General features: G+C 39.4%; 1 protein-coding gene across 1 annotated transcript in view; it reads left to right on the top strand.

Annotated features, from left to right (window-relative positions):
- The window catches only part of LOC113542066 (MAM domain-containing glycosylphosphatidylinositol anchor protein 1), a 192,474-nt gene that overhangs the window by 35,779 nt on the left and 137,655 nt on the right, over positions 1-19,040 (top strand). The window contains exon 3 of the mRNA XM_026939340.3: positions 11,879-12,018. Within this exon, the coding sequence (XP_026795141.1) occupies positions 11,879-12,018 (140 nt within the window). The remainder of the gene's footprint in view (positions 1-11,878; positions 12,019-19,040) is intronic.

Genomic DNA, 19,040 nt, shown 5'->3' on the forward strand with positions numbered 1-19,040 from the left:
AAATATGTAAGTATATATTTGCTGGTCTGGAAAACCTGATGGATGTCACTATGACTGGAAATAATATACTTTGACATCTCTGGGTTAAGAAAGCATAAATACATTTTACCAAAACAACATGGTAATATTTTTATTTTGTCTTCTTTCCAACCTTTCCTTGTTGTCTGACTTTAAAGATCATGTTGGTTAAGAAGCCAGTTTAATAAACACACGGGGAAAAAGTCAGTCTGACTAAAGATGTCTAAAAGCTTACTAGCTAATTGTACTTTTCTCACGATTTAATCAAGTTTTTTTGCCGTAACAAAACAGACACAAGCTAAATCAATTCAGTTTGTAATCAGATACTGAATATTAAAATGTCACATCATCATCAAAACAGAGAAGAGCACTTACACATTCTCTATAAATGACAAATAAGGGGTTAAAAAAAGAGTTTCCCACAATTTTCCCATTAGTTGCAGCTTTTTGATGTCCATCCACTAGTTTCTCCTCTTTAAAATATTTGCCTTAGCTACCCCAGATATGGTACACCACCCTATCATCCAGAGTTCGAATTCCAATGATGCCAAGGGAGTAAAATTGTGCTGTGCTCTCTGGGTGGGAGGGATAGCAATACTCTCTGTCCCCTGTCAATCACAGCAACACTAGCCAATCATTGGCGTCTGTGAGCTCATGTATGCGGAAGACGGCGGATAGCGCTTTCCTTCAAGTGTATTATGTTGCCTTGTGTTGCAACATGAGCAGAAGTTTGAAAAAAATGCTGTTGTCTGGTTTCACGTGTCTTCACGAGGAAGTACGTGTTAACTTTCACTCTTCCCGGGAGGTAGCTGTCATACGTTAAGGGTTATACACGCTGCTTTTAAAAAATATTTTTCTTTGTTGAATTGGTAAAAAATGTGCTTAAAATGTAAAAAAAAAAGTGTGGTAAGTGTTGCTGTGAATCAAAGTTTATAACTTTCCAGCTTTCATGCATGTGTAAGAAGAGAAGTGCTTCAGTCCTCTAGGAGGTCTTGCTGCTTTGAGATGGACCACCTGGGAAAAGAGAGAGAGGAGTAAAAAGGAGAAGTAGTAGTGAGGTATTTTGCCCTTGGCACTGTAAGACCATAGCTGCTGCTTTCATACTAATTTGGCCTTGGCTCACAATCCTGTAAGCGAAATTGCAGCTCTCAGATGCATAACGTTTTAAACGAGTCTAATACAGAGACGAGGCTTTAGCTGATAGAGACGACAACCCGAGAGGGAAAGAGAATGACTTATTGACGGAGCGAGTGGTAATTTGGATAGTTATTGTGATAAATGTCAGCACGTAAGCTATAAAGTTGTTTGTACCTTGTTACATAGATGTCTTTCAGTGAAGACTTTTTTTTCCTGGTAGCTGATGTTCTGCCAACATTTGAGCTGCTACAGATGAGACGATGGAAGATATCAAAATCGTGTTATATTGAGCTGATAAAAACCCGTACAGGTATTGCTTACACACGGACTGTACACTGCGGGAAGTGTCTATATTTAAGTCAAGCAAGTCTTCTATACCACATGACACATGACTCTAGCTATCTCTTACACACACACTTTGTCTCACTTTGTCTCTGTCTGTCTCTCTCAGTCTGTCTCACTCTCTATGTCTCTTTCACTCAGTCTGTTTCTCTCTTTGTGTCTCTTTCTCTCTCTCTCACTCACCGTCAGTCTCTCTCACTAGTGCAGTCTCTCTCACTAGTGCAGTCTCTCTCTCTCCCTCACTCTGTCTCTTTTTTCTGTGAGTCCAACTCACTCTGTCTCACTCCGTCCCACTCAATCTCTCTGTCTGTTTCTCCCTCTGTCTCTCTTACTCACTCTGTGTCTCTGTCTCACTCACTGTCTGTCTCTCTCTCTAACTCACACTGTCACTTTGTCCCTCTCACTCTCTCTCTCTCACTCACACACACACACACACACACACTCATTCTGTCCTTGGGGCCGATTTGGCCGTACTCTCTGTGTTGTTTGGACAGGCTCATCCTGATCCACTCACCCTCATCCTGTCTACTCACAGCCTGTTTGAGACTTGGCCACCAGACTGCATTGTTGTGTTTGTTTGTGTGTGTGTGCGTGTGTGTGTGTGTGTGGAGTTTTGTGATTAAATGGTCGTGTTTGTGCTGTGATCTCTGTGTTTGTGTGTGTGCTGCATGCTTCTGGACACACAGACCTCTGAAGTTAACATGTGTGTGTTTTCTGTATGATTAAACTTGGATTAAAGTTGTTGATCCCCTGAGCAAGGGAGTGAATAACAAAGCATTTGATTTTATTATTATCATATTACACAGCATTCTTAATGATTTCTTTCTTCATGCATGTGTTAAAAAATGCTTAACGCCTAAGAACTAAATCCAGGTAGGAATTAAAATTTGGAGGCGCAGAGACTCAGGCCAACCTTCTGGATTGTAGCTTGACCATGTCATAACCAAAGTGGAATTATTTATACTGAGAATACTCCCAGAATACTGAGCTATTTTGCCATTGCTCCCACAGGAAGTGACTGATCATTTCTCAAATGTTGCTTTATGGGATGTCTGTCTGATACTAGGCTTGTGGTGCCATTCCAGCTTGATTTTGTGTTTTAATTAAATCCATATATCTACTATGACCTTGAATTAGTCATGCTGTGTGTTAACTGTCAGGCAATGCCACACGATTGACCTCGGATATGTTTCTGTGAAATGAAAGAATGATTTTGCAACATTAATTCCATTAATTTGGCAGGGGCCCTAAAACCAACTGGACTTCTCGGCGTTGTTTCTTCAAACAAATTCCTTTCCATCAAATGATATACTCCCGCTCTGCCAGCTGCCCTCAGTCACATAGAAGAGAAGTCCATGTGTGCTTAAGTGTTGTCTCTCTGTTAATGAATTATAGTACAAGATATACAAATGTAGTCATTTCAGATCATAGGCTCTGAATCCACTACTATTGTATTTGTCCGGTACCTTTTTTAAAGGAAGATAAATCAGCTGTTTTAGCTGTTTAAGAAATTGAATTGTCTATAAAGAAAAATATAATATTGTTTGAGTATGTGAGTGATTTTTATTTGTCCTTGGCTAATTTCACTCTACATACACTTTTAATATTGAACTTTGTTTAAACCACCCAGACTCTTATTAAATGTGGCCATTTTACAATAAACAGTTGTTTTTATGAGTTTGAGTTCCTTTTTGGAAAATTGTTGGCTAAAAAGACAGCCAGGTTCCTGGAAATTGATGAGATAGCGACAGCTGCAAAAAAAAATTTCTCCGCACCCTTAATTTTAAATTCAATTTAAATATTATGGTGAGAGCTGCCACATATCTGTATGCATGAATGCATCTGATGAAGCACCTGACCTTATCAGTCATGCTTACATGTGTGTTATCAGAAATCAAATAAATTTCCTTCCTGGGGTCTTTGACGAAGTTTGCAACTTAAGTCTGACAGTTATGTCAATGTTTACGCTGGGAAATTTCTTTATATTTGGAGTTGGGTAATACACATGACTTAAGTTGGTTTTCAGAGCTCCTCATTCCGATTATGCCAATTCCCACGTCCATAGCTGCCAGATTTTTCTCGAGTTTCAAGAGCATCTAAACCATTGCCTTTAAACACATGCACTTGCCTTTAAGCCCAAATTTAATCTGTAAAATAATAGGTCCTTGAGATGAGAAATGTAGGCATTGTTAATGAGTGTTATCACTTTGCCTCCCTCTTTAGATTGAGCCGTGTGTATGCTTCAGTACCCAATGTTAATTGTTGCCATGTCTTAATGACTAATGCTTGCTATTGACTCAATTAGTAAAGTCCTCTGTGAGTCCTCTTATAGGGCTTCCAATAAATAAGCATAACTGATGGATGCTGTACAGCTTCAGTGGTGTAAAGCAGACTTCTTGTCCTTAATACTCCCACGAGCACACACATGAAGTTGTCTTGGAATAGCCAGCAGCAGCAGCAGCTGAAGCTGTCAGAGTGAGCTTCCCTAAGTGGAGTTGATGGCTGTCACTGACTCTGCTGTTTAATGCCAATAGCTGTGTTCATCTGACAGCCGATCTGTATTGAGTCATAGTGAAAGGTATCGACTCAGCAAAACTGCCTTCAGCATCTCCAGCAACCCTTAACGTAGTAGTGTGGGCGATTTTCTGAGTTACACTGTGCTCTATCCATTGTATGTGTTATCAGAACCAGTTAACATCTATGCGTAATAAAAACAGTGTAGGAAATGTGATTTAGAAAAATCTAAATAACAAATTACTAACAGTTGCTGCTAAAAGACATAGTGTGTTTTTAGTACTTTAACAGCGATGGATTACACTCTTGTCAACGTGTCCGTTAAATCCACACCGCATACATTACGTGCATGCTACCAGCTACACTGTGTTTTTATTAAGAAAAGTAGTGTCGCAATAACATGAGGGTGGTGTCGGAAACACTGGGGCCAGCTCTAATTACAACACAACTGAGACTGAGGCAGTGAAGGAACAGCATATGCATATCATTGCCGTTAAACCTTTTTTTTGCTATGCAGCTACAGGCTGCACAATCACTGTAGATTAGGATTTTAATTACAGTTCCCAGAAAGTGGGAGTGTGGAATTTTAACACATTTCTGTGGAGTTTACGCTTCACTTGTACATGTGAAGACCAAGATGTGTGTCTCAGTGAGATAGTGTGGATGATATTTTGGTTAAAATGGAATGTGTTCCCTGTGACAAAATCGCTTCAGAAACACATTCAGTATATTCAATTCAGTTGTCTTTGGAGGGCAAAGTTTATGTTCAACAGATGAAAGTGTCATTACTGTAATTTTGGCAGTCCAAATTAGAGGTCTGCATGCGACTGTCCCACTCCCACCTGCTCCTGTAAAACGTTTGTCCAGTCCCACCCCCTCCAGAAAAAATATTTTTTTTGTTAATATTTATTTATTTATTTTTACCTTTGATTTTCTCCATACTTTAGTCTTGGCCAATTCCCACCCACCAATCAGGTGTCCCCTATCATACAACAGCTACCAACCAGGGAGGGTGAAGGCTATCCTCCAAGACACGTGAAGTCAGCCAACATCTTTTGGAACTGCTGTTCATGCTGTGTCACCGGGTGGCATACCGCATTCAGAGGAAAGCTCTCTCCGTCCCCTTCCTCATGCATGAGCTCACAGAAGCCAATATTTGGCTAGTGTGACTACAATTGACAGGGGAGAGAGTGTATGCTACCCATTCCACCCAGAAAGCATGGCCAGTTTTGCTCCCTTGGACTTCTGGCCGTGGATGGCTGTGGCAAACTCCTGATCTCTGGATTATAGGTGAACACTATTCTGTTGTGCCACTCGGGGGCGCTCCTGAGGGAACTCTGACCCATCCTGCCTGCTTCTGCAGAAAGTCTGACCAATCCCACCCTTTCCTGAAGGAATTCAGACCAATACTGCTCACTCCTGCAGAAAGTTTTACCATTCCTACCCTCTCCCAAAGGGATTCTGACCAATCCTGATCGAGTCTGCAGAATGTCTGACCAATCCTGCCCTCTCTGAAAGAATTCTGACCAATCCCGATCGAGTCTGCAGAATGTCTGACCAATCCTGCCCTCTCTGAAAGAATTCTGACCAATCCCGATCGAGTCTGCAGAATGTCTGACCAATCCTTCCCTCTCTGAAAGAATTCTGACCAATCCTGATCACGTCTGCAGAAAGTCTGACCAATCTTGCCCTCTCTGAAAGAATTTTGATCAATCCACCCTGCACAAGTAGTAAGTTTGACCTATCACACCCTTTCCCAAAGGAAATCTGGCCAATTGCACCAACTCCTGTAAGAAAGTTTGACTAATCCCACCCTTTCCTTAAGGAATTCTGACCAATCCTGCTCACTCCTGCGGAACGTTTTACCATTCCTACCCTCTCCCAAAGGAATTCTGTCCAATGTTCATTGTGTCTGCAGAATGTCTAACCAATCTTGCCCTCTCTGAAAGAATTCTGACCAATCCACCCTGCACAAGTAGTAAGTTTGACCTATCCCACCCTTTCCCAGAGGAATTCTGACCAATCCCACCTGCTGCAACAGAAAGCAGAAACCCTGCCCTGTCCACAGTTAGTAGTTTTGTTTGTACCTGCTTTTCTAATCAACTCAGTTGGTTCTATTTCCCAAAATATAAACAAATTAGTAATTTAAACCACAGCAACCCTAAAAAAAATAAAGCATTTACTGAAGATGAATGAATGAAAATAATAGGTCCTTGAGATGAGAAATGTAGGAAATGCGTCATACAACACTGCATGAACAAAACTCCAGTACACTCCCATATTAATCACTGTGGCCTTTCTTTGTCCTGTGAGTTTCATATCTGTATGCCCACTAATGTCCGCATAAAAGTAAAAAAAAAAGCCTGCCCATGTGACTTTTTTGGGTCCTGCAAATGATACTGACTTAAAACACTTGATTAAACCCTTAAACTCGCCAAAACTAATCTGAAAAGCTGGGTGTCAAGGGCCAAATGGCCGTATTCTGATTTGATTTTCATGATTATCCTGGTCTTCGTAGAAATCAATCTCTGCCTTTCTCTCTTTCTGTGGCTTTCAACATGGGCTAAGTTTATCCTATGAAGTGAAACAGTCATTTGGCTCCTCACTAGTTTACTTCATGATTTATGCCAAGGCACCAAGGAGGTCAGGGAAATGGGAGACAGATAGAGGAGAGAGAGATAAAGCAAGGAAAGAGGACGGCAGGATGCTCCAGAAAAATGGTGAAAAAGGTACGACCCAGAGCGCAGTGATCCCCAGAGGAGCCAGGTGCAGGTGGAGCATTCTGGGTGGATATTGGAGTGTAGACATACATAATGTGCCATAAATAAAATATAAAATAATAAATATGGTCGTGAAAACTGCCTTTATCCGTACAGTTTCTTAAACTGGCTCCTTAGCTACCTAGCATGATCTTTGCATAAAGCCTAGTTTAGAAGGTAATAAAAATATTTCCATGTTTTTTTCCATGTTGAAATACTGTATATTTATGGTTTCTTATAGCTGACCCCCCCAAAAAAATCAAGTTTGGTTAAATCCCGATATTTCATCTATTTTGGCTGTTTGACAGAATTCACTTACATCCGATGGGTTTTCCTAGAACAGCAAACAAGAAAATAGGATGTCTGATGATCCAGGTCACTTTCTGTAGTTTCATTCGCTTGTTTTTATACAGAACGTCTGATTAAAAATGCAAGTAAAAGTTGGTTTGTCTATTTTGCTTTCTCTCGAATGTTTATATCGGCAAACTTCCCAGTGTGTCGCATCAATTTCAGTTTAAAGTTTAAAGCTTTCTGCTTTATTCTCCATTTTATTTCTCTTCTTTCGCTCCTCCCTGACGTCCCTGTTTCACTCTGCTGATCTGTGACTGGACTGGCTGTGATAACTTGCAAAGAGAGAGAGCTAACTGTGTTTATTTTCAGACTTAGATAGATGGCTGGGTGAACAGAGAGGATGAGTGAAGAGTGTGTGTGAGAGAGAGAGCGAGATGGAGGGTGTTCACTGCTGGCTGGAGTTGTAACACACTGGGAAATAGTCATTATTCATCATGCAAATGAGGCACAAGCTGCCCTAAGGACGGAGACACACACACACACACACACACACACACACACACGCACAGGGCGTACATTGCTCATTCACACTCTACTCATAATAAATACAAGACTCATTGAGCTGTGAGACTGAAATAAGAGGTTGAAGACTGGGGATGATTATATTATATTATATTATTAAGGTACATATTAATTTTTATGAATAACAGTATTAAAGCCATTTTGTTACCAAATATCAGTATTAAAAATCTCATTATGAACTGTCTTCTTTTACATACATCCTTTTCCCTTCTCAGCTATGGATATGAGATTTACGGTATTAGGTTATCTTTTCAAATGATTTCGAATTATGTTTTATGAAAAACTGAAAAAATAAATTCTGGCTTTTTTGCTATAATAATGGTAATTAATTATCTCTTAACATTTATGAGGGAGGGAGGAAAGTTCATATTCAGTGCTTGAGATGTATATATAAGTGAATGAGTGTACTATGGCTACAGTTTGGATGGAACTGAACAGAGACAGAAAGACAACAGCTCTGATTTACTAAAATCCCAAATAAAGAATACTGATTTGTGTGAGAAATCAAATTCTGTGCACAGTTAGTGGGTGTGTTGTGGGTGATTTATGAAGTAGTAAGAAAAAACAATATTTAACTGCGTTATTTTTGCATGTGCTATTTGTTCTCGAGAGCCACAGTGAAATCTCCAAAAGACTCCCAGAGGAGTAAAATGAAACTAAAAGCCCATCAGAGGTCATGTCCAAAAACTGTCCAAACTACAATATGAATATAAAACAAAAATGTGTAAATATGAGTGTGCATTATGTTAATACGGGAAATGTGAATGAAAACCTTTTCACCGTTGCTGTTGGCATCAGAAGTGCGAATGTGAAACAACTATGAAACCATATTTACCACGGCATTAAAAAGTCATAATTGTGAGAAACTTTCTAATTATTTTGCTTTCTCAGTATTAAACTTAATAAATGATTTTATTTTGTCTTTAATTGACAGAAATTTGATCTAGCAAATTTAATACTTGTCCGTTGGTTGTATTAATTTCCACTTGCAGTCAGCTATCTAGTGACTTTCAGGCTTAGTAAATCACATTTGTGTGCAAAATTAATCTATTTGCTTTGATTCCATCCTGTTTTCCGTCTTGTTATTTTGTGCTTTTAGGTCGAAAAGGCCCAACGTACAAATTTACAAGGAAACCATGCAAAATGGACATGTGCTAGTTCTCCTATGAGAGATTCAGTCGTCGTAGACAGTGTTAGTGTTCATGTCCGTGCACTTTTTGAGACGCAAGCCTTTTAGGAAGTCACGGCCAGAGAGGTAAGAGTTGTCCAGGACTAGCCTTAGTTTGCTGAATTCTGTGGTTGTGGTAATGGAGAGTTGAGTGAAAAGATGAGATACTGTGCAACTCCACCACACACAGACGATCACTAGAGCATGACGTCTCTCTTTCTTTATAGGCTGAGTGAGACAGAGGGGAGTCTCAACTTTGTTTTCCCATCCAAATCCATGCAGCCCTGGGTTCCTGTTAATGTCTTGATGGCTTAGCTACCTTAAAAATGGTTGTCATATTTGTTCAAAAATCCAACACAATTCTTAGTTTGAGTTTAGCAAGCAATCCAGTGGGGCAAACTCAAAGGACGGTAATGTGCAGTTTTTTGTTTCCAGTCAAGCATTTGCTTTACTGGCTTAAAATGTTTGATGCACCCACATTGAATGGCGCTGCTGCTTTTGATAATAGCACTGAACACAAAGAGCAAACATTTTCACCTCATTCCAACAATATTATACAGTGCTGCGCTACACGGATCCAAAGAGTTTCCTTTCAGAATTATTTTTTCATCTTGTTTTTAGTCAGGAAAGAATCTGATTTGTGGAGACATTAGTGGTTCTATATAGGCTATGATTTGTAGCTAGCTATGTCGATTCGATAGGAGCCCCACCTAGCGACCAGCCCAGAGCATTTTAAGTGTTACAAGGTGAAAAATTGCTGTCAGGTTTAATGCTGGTTCACTCCAATTAGTAACAGCCACATTGCTTCACTTCTCATTTGCATAAACTTAATCTCATCATTTTTGCAGTCTCAGTATCGTTCATGTTAAATGGTCCATGTAGATGCAGTCAGTAATTAAAAACACAACCTCAGTAATTATTGTCAGCCTTGATAAATAGGAATAACTGGTTTATCGCAATAATCTCCGCCTAGCATTTTGCGCATTGAGAAAAAAAACTCATAAATGCTTATGATGTGAGATAGAAGCAGCATCCCTTTTGTCTTATACAAGGGTCTTAAAGCCCCTTGTGCCTGTCAGCACACTGAGAAAATCTGTTTTTAATGCCATAATATTGTTTTCAATAGCACAGAATAGTTTGGCACTAGTCAAGGTTTCAGGTTACACCTGTAGGTCTGATTATTATTTAATATTTTTTATATTAAAGCTACAGAGAATCAGCTATTCATTATACACTCACTTTAATCCACACACGCTGTGGATTCACACCTCGAACACACTTGAAGAGTCTGACCTTATAACAGTGCATACTGCTACTGCTAAGCTATAATAGTCCTTGCCCCTGAGACACGCGCGCGCACACACACACACACACACACACACACACACACACACACACACACAAAAAGTCAAGAATTCTCTTCACATATGCGGTATGCTGTATTCACTGAAAAACCTTATCTGACCACTGAGAGTTTGCAACTCTGTTGGTACCTTACAGTTCCTGGGTAAAAGTTTCTTCCTAAAACCTATTAACCCAGTAACAGCAGAGATGAACTTTGGAACCAGAAGAAGGTATAAACTGACAGAAAGGCCAGGATCAACCCTACAGCTACTGATCGCAGAATTTTTAATAAGCAACCTTCGGTACAGCACAATATGGTTTGCGGTAGCACAAAACAGTTTGGCTCTAATTGCGGTTTCAGGTTAATATTAAATGCATTGGACATTTAATATTACTCATGTCCAAAGGTATAAAAAGTCATGCATGCATATGAAAAGATACTTTTGCAAGAAAATAACAGAATATATTACTGGAATTTGTACACAGGAGGTCACTCTACTAAAAAAAATTGCAAGCGGTTTATTAAAACAGTGTTCAGCTGCTTTATTTCCATGTTTGAGTAGAACATGCAGGTAGAGCTGAAGGAATTTCTGTATAACTGCTGAGTTCAGGATTTTGAGTAAGTGAGAAAAATCCATTGTACTCTGCCAGTCATCAATAAAGCGTTAGCAGTAACGCAGGCCTCATTTTGCTAGTAATGGCTGTAATTAATTAGTGCCATGTAATCAGACCACCCTCCAATTTACTGTCGAGAATAAGAAACACTGCCTTGTTTTAGACCCAGAAAGTTCTGAAGTGAAATAATTTTCCCCTGGTTCTTTTCTAAGGTTTATTTCAAATAGTTTGACCTTAATTTTTTGAAGTTTTACTTCCCATACAGGTCTATCTGTAATCCTAGCCTGCAAATAACAAGTCACTTGTATAGTATTAGCCTAAACTAGCTGAGCACAAATTAAATAACGCACTAATCAAGGTGAAAATTGGCTGTTTGATTTGTTTGTTACATGCTGGGGTTTGTATTAGCTTCATTGGCAGCTTAGCAAAGCAAGCCACCTACCTAACAATCTCTGCTATTTCTTTCTAAGCTTTATTTTGCTTTGTAATGTCTCCATACACATTTAATGAGAAATCGTATATGACAGGATAAGATGAAACCACGATTAAGGTTTTTCTTCCAGACACTAAATGGGATCTAATTGCAGATACGAGCTATGGTTGTGGAGCCTATGTGCATTTTGGTGTCGTGTATTAGGAGAGATTTTGGTTGCCAAATGTGGCATGGAGATAATTACACTTGTATAACATCTTGTACTTCCTTAAATGTGTTTACAATTTTAATGTGTATGATCATCCTAATATAATCCTTATACTTCAAATGTGCGAAACAAACAACAGAGTCTTAAACAGGGTCACTGATCTCTGTTAGCCTTGAGAGTAGCATACAAATTAGTGAAGAGTCAGCTATGTATGAGGAAGGCAGCAACTAATTTCTGAAGTTTATCTATGAGAACTTTATATCACCATCTTTGCACTTTACGTGTGTAATGGTACAGTTTCACACTACAGAACGAAGGACATATCTTAATTTTGGATGGCATTATCATTTGGTTTACTTCTGGTAACAGTTTTAATGGACCAGTTAGACCTTTGAAAACACTTATAAGTTAAACAGGTGTGCTTTTGTGCTAACAGTCTTTCTAATCTTGCGCCTTCTCTCTCTCAGCTCCTGCGAACGCACAGATTGTTCACTCTGGCCAGGCGTGTGTGGTGAAGGAGGATAACATCAGTGAGAGGATCTACACCATCCGTGAAGGTGACACGCTTGTGCTACAGTGCCTGGTTAAGGGACATCCACGGCCACAGGTACACACATGCACATAAGGGTCAAAGACCTTACATATTCACCATCAATCACAACAACCTGGTTGACAGTGTTCTCCAAAGTATCACTGCATAGCTGCTCAAGATAGAGGTCAGCGTGGGGCTTGAGGAGAGAGTGGGAGAGAGTACAGCAAAGGCAGAGGTCCTGCCACCCTGTTGCAAGCTCACACATAGCCATAGTTATGTGATGCCCCAGGCCAAAGCTGTGAACACCTTACATTGCCCTACTTGTCAGGATCCACCCAGTCCTAAGTCTGCTCCTCACTGACCAAACTGGGGATTTGGACTGGGTGGATCCTGACAAGTTGCTGGTTAGGAAAGGTTTGCTTTATGATCTAGGGCCCTATATTCACTTTCCAATACCTCATCTTGAATCAGGGTTTGGTGGATCCCAGCCTGTGTACAACTTGATGTATACCCCCTTGAGTTCTGACTGATACTCTGTATGTGGCTTTTGGATTGGGGGATGGTTGTGCCCACTGGGGGGCAGTCCACTCTCCACTTTGCAGTCCCAAAAAACCTGCGTGTACCATATTCAAGCTTTCTGGGGACCACATTGGGGGAGAGAGTCAAGAGAAGAAAGAGAATGAATAATAGGACTGTTAGAGATTTTGCTCGGGTGATGGAGTGAGTGTGTTCCGGTGGCATGCTGGAACCTGCGTTGTGAATCCCCTTCCAAGTAACAGGGCCACAGGCTTTAGTGGCTGCTTCTTCCGTGTAGCCGGTGTGAGCAGGGACCTTGAAATGGGGATGACAGGGCTTGTGTTCCCTGGGCCATGTTAGTTTGTTCTCTGAGCAGCACCTGGGTTTCGGCACCAATGTTACAATCTTGGCAGTATGCCACTAAGAGAACATAGCAGATCCAGCTTTTTATTTGTGTTCATGCCCTTGGTATGGTAGCAACATAAACAGTAACATAAACCTTTCTGAAGAGATTGAGTTGTAGTTTTCCAGCTCACTTGCCATTTTCTGCTCAGCTTTCTTTGTGGTCTGCTCACTTCAACATACACATACACATGCTCAGCTCATTGCTGAACCTGTTACAACACACACATGAAATTGTATTACAGTGTTGCATGGGTTTCCACTTAAGAAGCTTAGAAAAATGGGAGTGGACTGAGAGAGGGGGTTAATTTTTCATTCCTAACAGGCGTGTAAAGTCATTCATAAATCATGAAAACATAGATATGGCAATTAAATTTGCATTATTCTTGTATTTGAGCAACTGCATTTATTATAAAAATGTCTGTATGTGTGTGTATGTCTTGGCTGGGAGATACTTCTAGTGTGTGTTTACTACAGAAAGATTTAGAGCAGAAATGATCTGAGGGAGACTCAAGGAAACTGTTGTTCTCTTGCTGTACTGAATAAAGAGAGAATGTCGAAAGAATAAACGGAGAATGAAAAAGCCTCCAGTAACTTCATGCAGGCTAGAAAGATTGGGTTAGACAGTCAGACTGTGTGTGCTAGCTTTCTTCCCGATTTTTTTAGCATCATGCTGTATGAAACACACACAGCTGAGAAAAATGCCTCTACCATGGTGACTGGATGCTCACAGGTTTATATCCTGCCTTTTTTCAAGGATAAAAAACAACCACCATCCAACACAATGTGAAATCTTCTTCCAAAATGTGTAGCTTGCAAAAGGCTGTGAAAAAGAACCACAGAAAGAACTTTTGCTATAAGAGCATACCAAAAATGATTAATTTAAAAAAAAAAAGAGTGAATTGCCATTTTTTTCATACATGCATTTCATCTATCTTTTAGAGACTACTGTTTTATACCACATCTAACACCACAGTTTAGGAGAAAAAAGCAATTTTTTTGCCTAATTTCCTGAAGGAATTCCTCACAAACCTAAAAAAACATGCATAATGTACATTAAAATGACACATTCCCTGTTTAAGTTGAAAATAACATTCCCTGTTTAAGTCCTATCCAGGGTGTATTCCCGCCTTGCATCAGGTGTTCCTGGGATAGGCTCCAGATCCGCCTTGACCCTAACAAGGAGGAAGTACAATACGAAAGCAAAATAAACCAAAAAACAAACACATTAATTTCACTGATTTAGTCTCTGCAAATGGCCCATTTTTAGTTTGGTTTGGTTACATTTGATAGCACACAAGTACTATCTGCTACTTAACAGCGGAAGTGAAGGATGTGTATGTGTGTGTGGGCTTTTGTCACACGTGGAGCTGAGCACACACACCAAGGCTGGTAGTGTAAGAGTGAAGAGACAAGGTGTGTCTGGCTTTGAAACCTCTTATGCAATTGAGGTGCCTGTCCTTGCTAGCGTGTGTACGATTATTAGCATATATATAACATGGGCTGATCTTAGTAAGTGGAGATATAAGCAGGTTTCCGTGTGAGTTTTCTTCTTGTTTTGTCAAATCATGGATTATGTTAAGTACGTTGGAGTTCATTTCATCCTTAGTCTACAAAGATTTTATGCTCACAATTGAGTTAAAAATCCATTCCTGAAGAACTAATTTGACCAAAAAAGAAATATGGTCACAACAGTTTTTCTTTTGGAATATTGTCTAGCCGTTATAGTCTAGCTGTAGAGTTTAGCTTTATTTATCTATAGCAGGGTTTCCTGGGGGTTCAAGATCCCCTGGGGCTTCACGGTGGCATTGCAGGGGGACTGGTAGAAATGTCAATGGCACATTAAATTAAACTTGAAAAGAACAGATTTTTTGTTTTTACTTCTTCTCCTACAAATGTTGCCCAATCATGAAATTAGGATCACTGGCACATAAATTTAGCAATTTGCCAGCTTTGATTTTGTTTGCAATTTAGGAGGGCTACCCAAAACAGGAAGTGAGGCAATATCTCAGCAACGGTTTGACATATTGCCAACAAATTTAGTGTTTCTCCTTGGAAGCAAGTGCTGATGGTTCCAGTGGCTACTGGTCTTCCTCCCTCAATAAGAGGTGGGGTCAGGAAGTGTTTGGGCTCTTGATCACTCTGCAGCTCTATTTTAGTAATAAAAATACAAAAAAACCCTATGTTAATATATTTCACAAACTGGAAAGTTGGTTTGTAAGCAACTTGCAAGCAAGTTTTGCCATTTATTATAAAAGTTTCACTTAAACGTTAGCCTCAGTGGGGCGGGGGGTAAAGTCTTAAAGTAAATAAGGTAGGTTGAAGGGGTTCAGCTGACAAAAAGTTTGAAACCCCCTGATCAATAGTGATAGGAACAGGAAACAAGGATCCACTGTTTACTTGCTTTTAAGTATACCTAAACTTCCAAGGCTGCTGGGTAGAGCACATCTGACAGTTAAAAAAAACATCCATTATTGAAAAGCTACCACCATTAATTTGTATACTTTCATATTCACTTTATTAATCTTTCTCTCTTCCTATCTCCTTCTCCATCTGCCTCAGTTACACACACCCACACATGCAAATCCATTCATTTATTACATTTTTGCAGGACCCATCCATATGGCACAAATCCAGATTGCCAGATAAAATCTTATCCTCTCTCTATCATACATCTTTTGTCCCAACCACTTGCAGGTAAATTAAAAATGTTTCTCAGAGCTGCAAGCTTTACTCAGAACCTGGGGAAATATTCCCTGCAAAAATGCGAGGAAATTACAGCACCAATTTTCCGTTGCCTCTGGGGACTGGTTTACTCGCTACATAGAATAATAATAACACTCTGAATGTAAAACTATAATAACAATATTACATGCACTATCAGAGCGCCCGTGGCCTGGAGCACACAACATTCACGGTTCAGTAGTTCGTTATCAGTGTTTATATTTTTAAGACTGAATGTATGATAAATGTCTGGGCAATTAGATATTTTGTTCAGTGCAGAAGTCTTGCTTTTTTAATGTGTTCTAATCACATTGTTAGAATGATAGTCATGTAATGAGAGGCGGCACTTTAACGGCTCTTTATGGAAACATTCATTCAAAAAAGCAGTATTTTAAACAATTATTACGAAATTTAGGGTATTAAAATGGATGTTAATATGAAGCTTCCATCTGTCTGTTATTTTTTTATATTAAACTTTCCACTGCAGTAATAGAGTGGCAAGACTTACCAACACTTTCCTGTAACTGGTCCATTATAATAAGCTTACTCAAGTTGTTGATAAAGTAATGAACAGATTAATGCAAGCTATATTACAATAGCTTTATAGATTTATATATACGATATTTACAGTATTCTAGCTGTTTTATTCTAATATAGTTCTAGCTTTAAATTGCTTACCAATTTGTTCATTTTATTGATTTGTTTTTGTAAATATTTATTTAAAAAACGTGACGTTTCGCATTCTGAGATGCTTTTCTGCTCAACATGGTTGTAAAGAGTGATTGTTTCAGTTACCATAGCCTTGCTGTCAGCTCGAACCGGACTCAACATTCTCTTTTGTCCTGTCTCATCAATAAGTCGTTTCCACCTGCAATAGATAGCCAAAATGTAACAGCGAGAGAGTAAATTGAACGAAAGAAATCTGTGTTTCTTTGAGCCTGGTTTTAACAAGCATTCTGTCTTAAAAACAGTTGAGAAAAGGTTTCTCTGATACAATGCCTGCAGCACTTTGTTAAATTTTAATGTAAACCTGGGGACACATCTTTGGTTGTACTACTTTCAGGTGCGATGAGGTGAAATGAGCCAGCATATGACATGTAATGCAGATTTTCCTGAACTTTTCTGCCAAATTCTGACTGTTAATTCCTGGGATTGCCAGGATCTCAGAACCCTGGCAGAGTTGTTTATTAATATTACAGGTTCAGTAGTGTTGCTAAAATTCATGCAATGCAAGGCTGAGCATTTGATTAAAGCAACCCTAGCATTCATTCATCAAGCGCTAGCTAGAAGAGGAACAGACATGATATAACAAGGTAATATTGACTGCTCTGGCAAAATGGAGCTATTTACATGCTGTAATTCAGAGGTTTATGCACATGCATGTGTGTCTCTAATTGTGATTAGTGATAGATTAGTGATAAGAAGGCGGCATAAAGAGCTATTATGCACTTCTTATCCAAGAATGTTAAGACTTTCTTCAATTTCCATAATCCACTATTATGATTTTTAAATCGTTTCAAAAGTGCACTAGTGTATAATTAAGATTTTTTGTTGACAGTCCTTAGGGAACAAGAGATAGAAAATCCACACACACAAGGCTAATAAGCATATCTCTGTGCCCATGCACTTGGATACAGGAAGAGAGTAGGGGAAGAGTGTGAACTGCATTTGGAACCAGGCCATACTGACCCTCTTTCAGGATCTGGCACGGACTGCAAATGTGTCGCCAAGGAGATCTGGCTCTGATGTGTACAAGATTACACAAGGGCATGCACTAAATACACTATTATGTATACACATGACGTGTTTATTGTGTTATGGTCAGGCGAGGAATGAGGTGACCCACTTGTTTTATATGGTTTGATATAGAATATTAAGAAGGAGATGGAGTGTACTGTAAGTCCTGGATGTGACGGCTGTGCATGGGTGTGTGTTGCATCCCAAAGCGAGTGCTGAAATTCTGCAAACTGATTCTACGTTAGTCCTCCAGCCATTTCTTATTGCTGTTCAGTCTTCTAATATTTGAAGACCATTACAGTTTAAGGTCTCTAATATTTCAAGGACGTTACAGTTTAAAGTTCTTTATTTTGGATGGTTGAGATTTCAGTTAAATGCCATTTTGCATGTAATTTCATTTTGTGGTTTGCTGTTTAATCCTCAATTGGACTTGATGAATGAAATGTGTAACGTGTTCATGTAACAGCTGTGGCAATTTGTTTCAGTCTTTGATATAATTTACACTTTAAAAAACTGGGAAATGTTTTGATACAGTTTCTGGATTGTTCCCTGCAGAATTGCAGGACTTATGGATGAATGATGGCAGAATGATTGACACATGGATCGGCCAATAAAATCACCCTGAAGCATTAGAATTAAAAAAGTCTAGAGGGAACCGTTTAAGAAGGCAATTTTGTATCCTGTTCTTTCTCTCCTCCTTTCTTGCTCGCCATGTCTAACTGATGGGACAATCCAATTTGGGGTGTGAGCCTTTGTAGTAAATGGCTGCTTTACAGAGAATGAGTTTGATTGAGGATTTATCCAATCCTTTATCAAGGCTGATTGTTTACCATCGCTCTGAAGATTGGATTGAAAGAGTTGTAGTCCATACAGAACAGCGAAGAATCAAAATGGCTGACACCCGTGCTCCCTCCAATAAATACATAAACGAATGAACAAATGAATAAATGAAAGTGTAGCTTCTTAAAATGTTACATACTAAATAATTTAATATGATAAATAAATTATTAGGGGGTGATTAGTGTTACATAAAACAAGTGAACAGTCTCTGAAATAGATACAGAACAGGAACATGTGCAAGCAGTGGAGATATTGCAATAGAGAAGTCATGTTCTTTATTTATCGCTATAGCGTGTGATCACGATAGCCAAGAAAAGCACAAGGACATATCTCCCTTCACTGCAGGACATCTCCAATAGGAGAGTGTGCAGATGGACTAGCAGTGTCATTAGGGGTCCCTCCCATCCTGCCCACTCACTGTTCACACTCATGAATCTGGTAAATGATACAGGGAGCTTCATAGCCAGAACATCCAGACATTATGACAGGCTGTCACAGTGTTTGGGTGTTCTGGCTGCGATGCTCTGGTACCATTTACCAGATTTCAGACCCCAGGCTGGAAGTCTCATAAACAACAGCTGCCGTCTAGCACTTCCACCTCCGTCTTCCCCTTATACACTCTAACATATGCTGCAGGGTTCACTTTACAGGACATACCTGACTATAACAAGTGACATCAACAGCTAATTTGCACATTATCTTTAAATCGCTCGGTATCTCACTTCATGTAGAGCGGGCGCTAAAAGTCTGAGACCACATTGATTTTTTTTTTCATTTAAACCTGGAAATAAGCAGATAATTTTAGAATTTTGGGAAAAAAAAACTAAAACAAAGAAAGAAAGCAAATATTCAATATCTTGAATATTCAAAATCCAAGA

The sequence above is a fragment of the Pangasianodon hypophthalmus genome, chromosome 3, assembly GCF_027358585.1.
Source record: "Pangasianodon hypophthalmus isolate fPanHyp1 chromosome 3, fPanHyp1.pri, whole genome shotgun sequence".
Lineage (NCBI taxonomy): Eukaryota > Metazoa > Chordata > Actinopteri > Siluriformes > Pangasiidae > Pangasianodon > Pangasianodon hypophthalmus.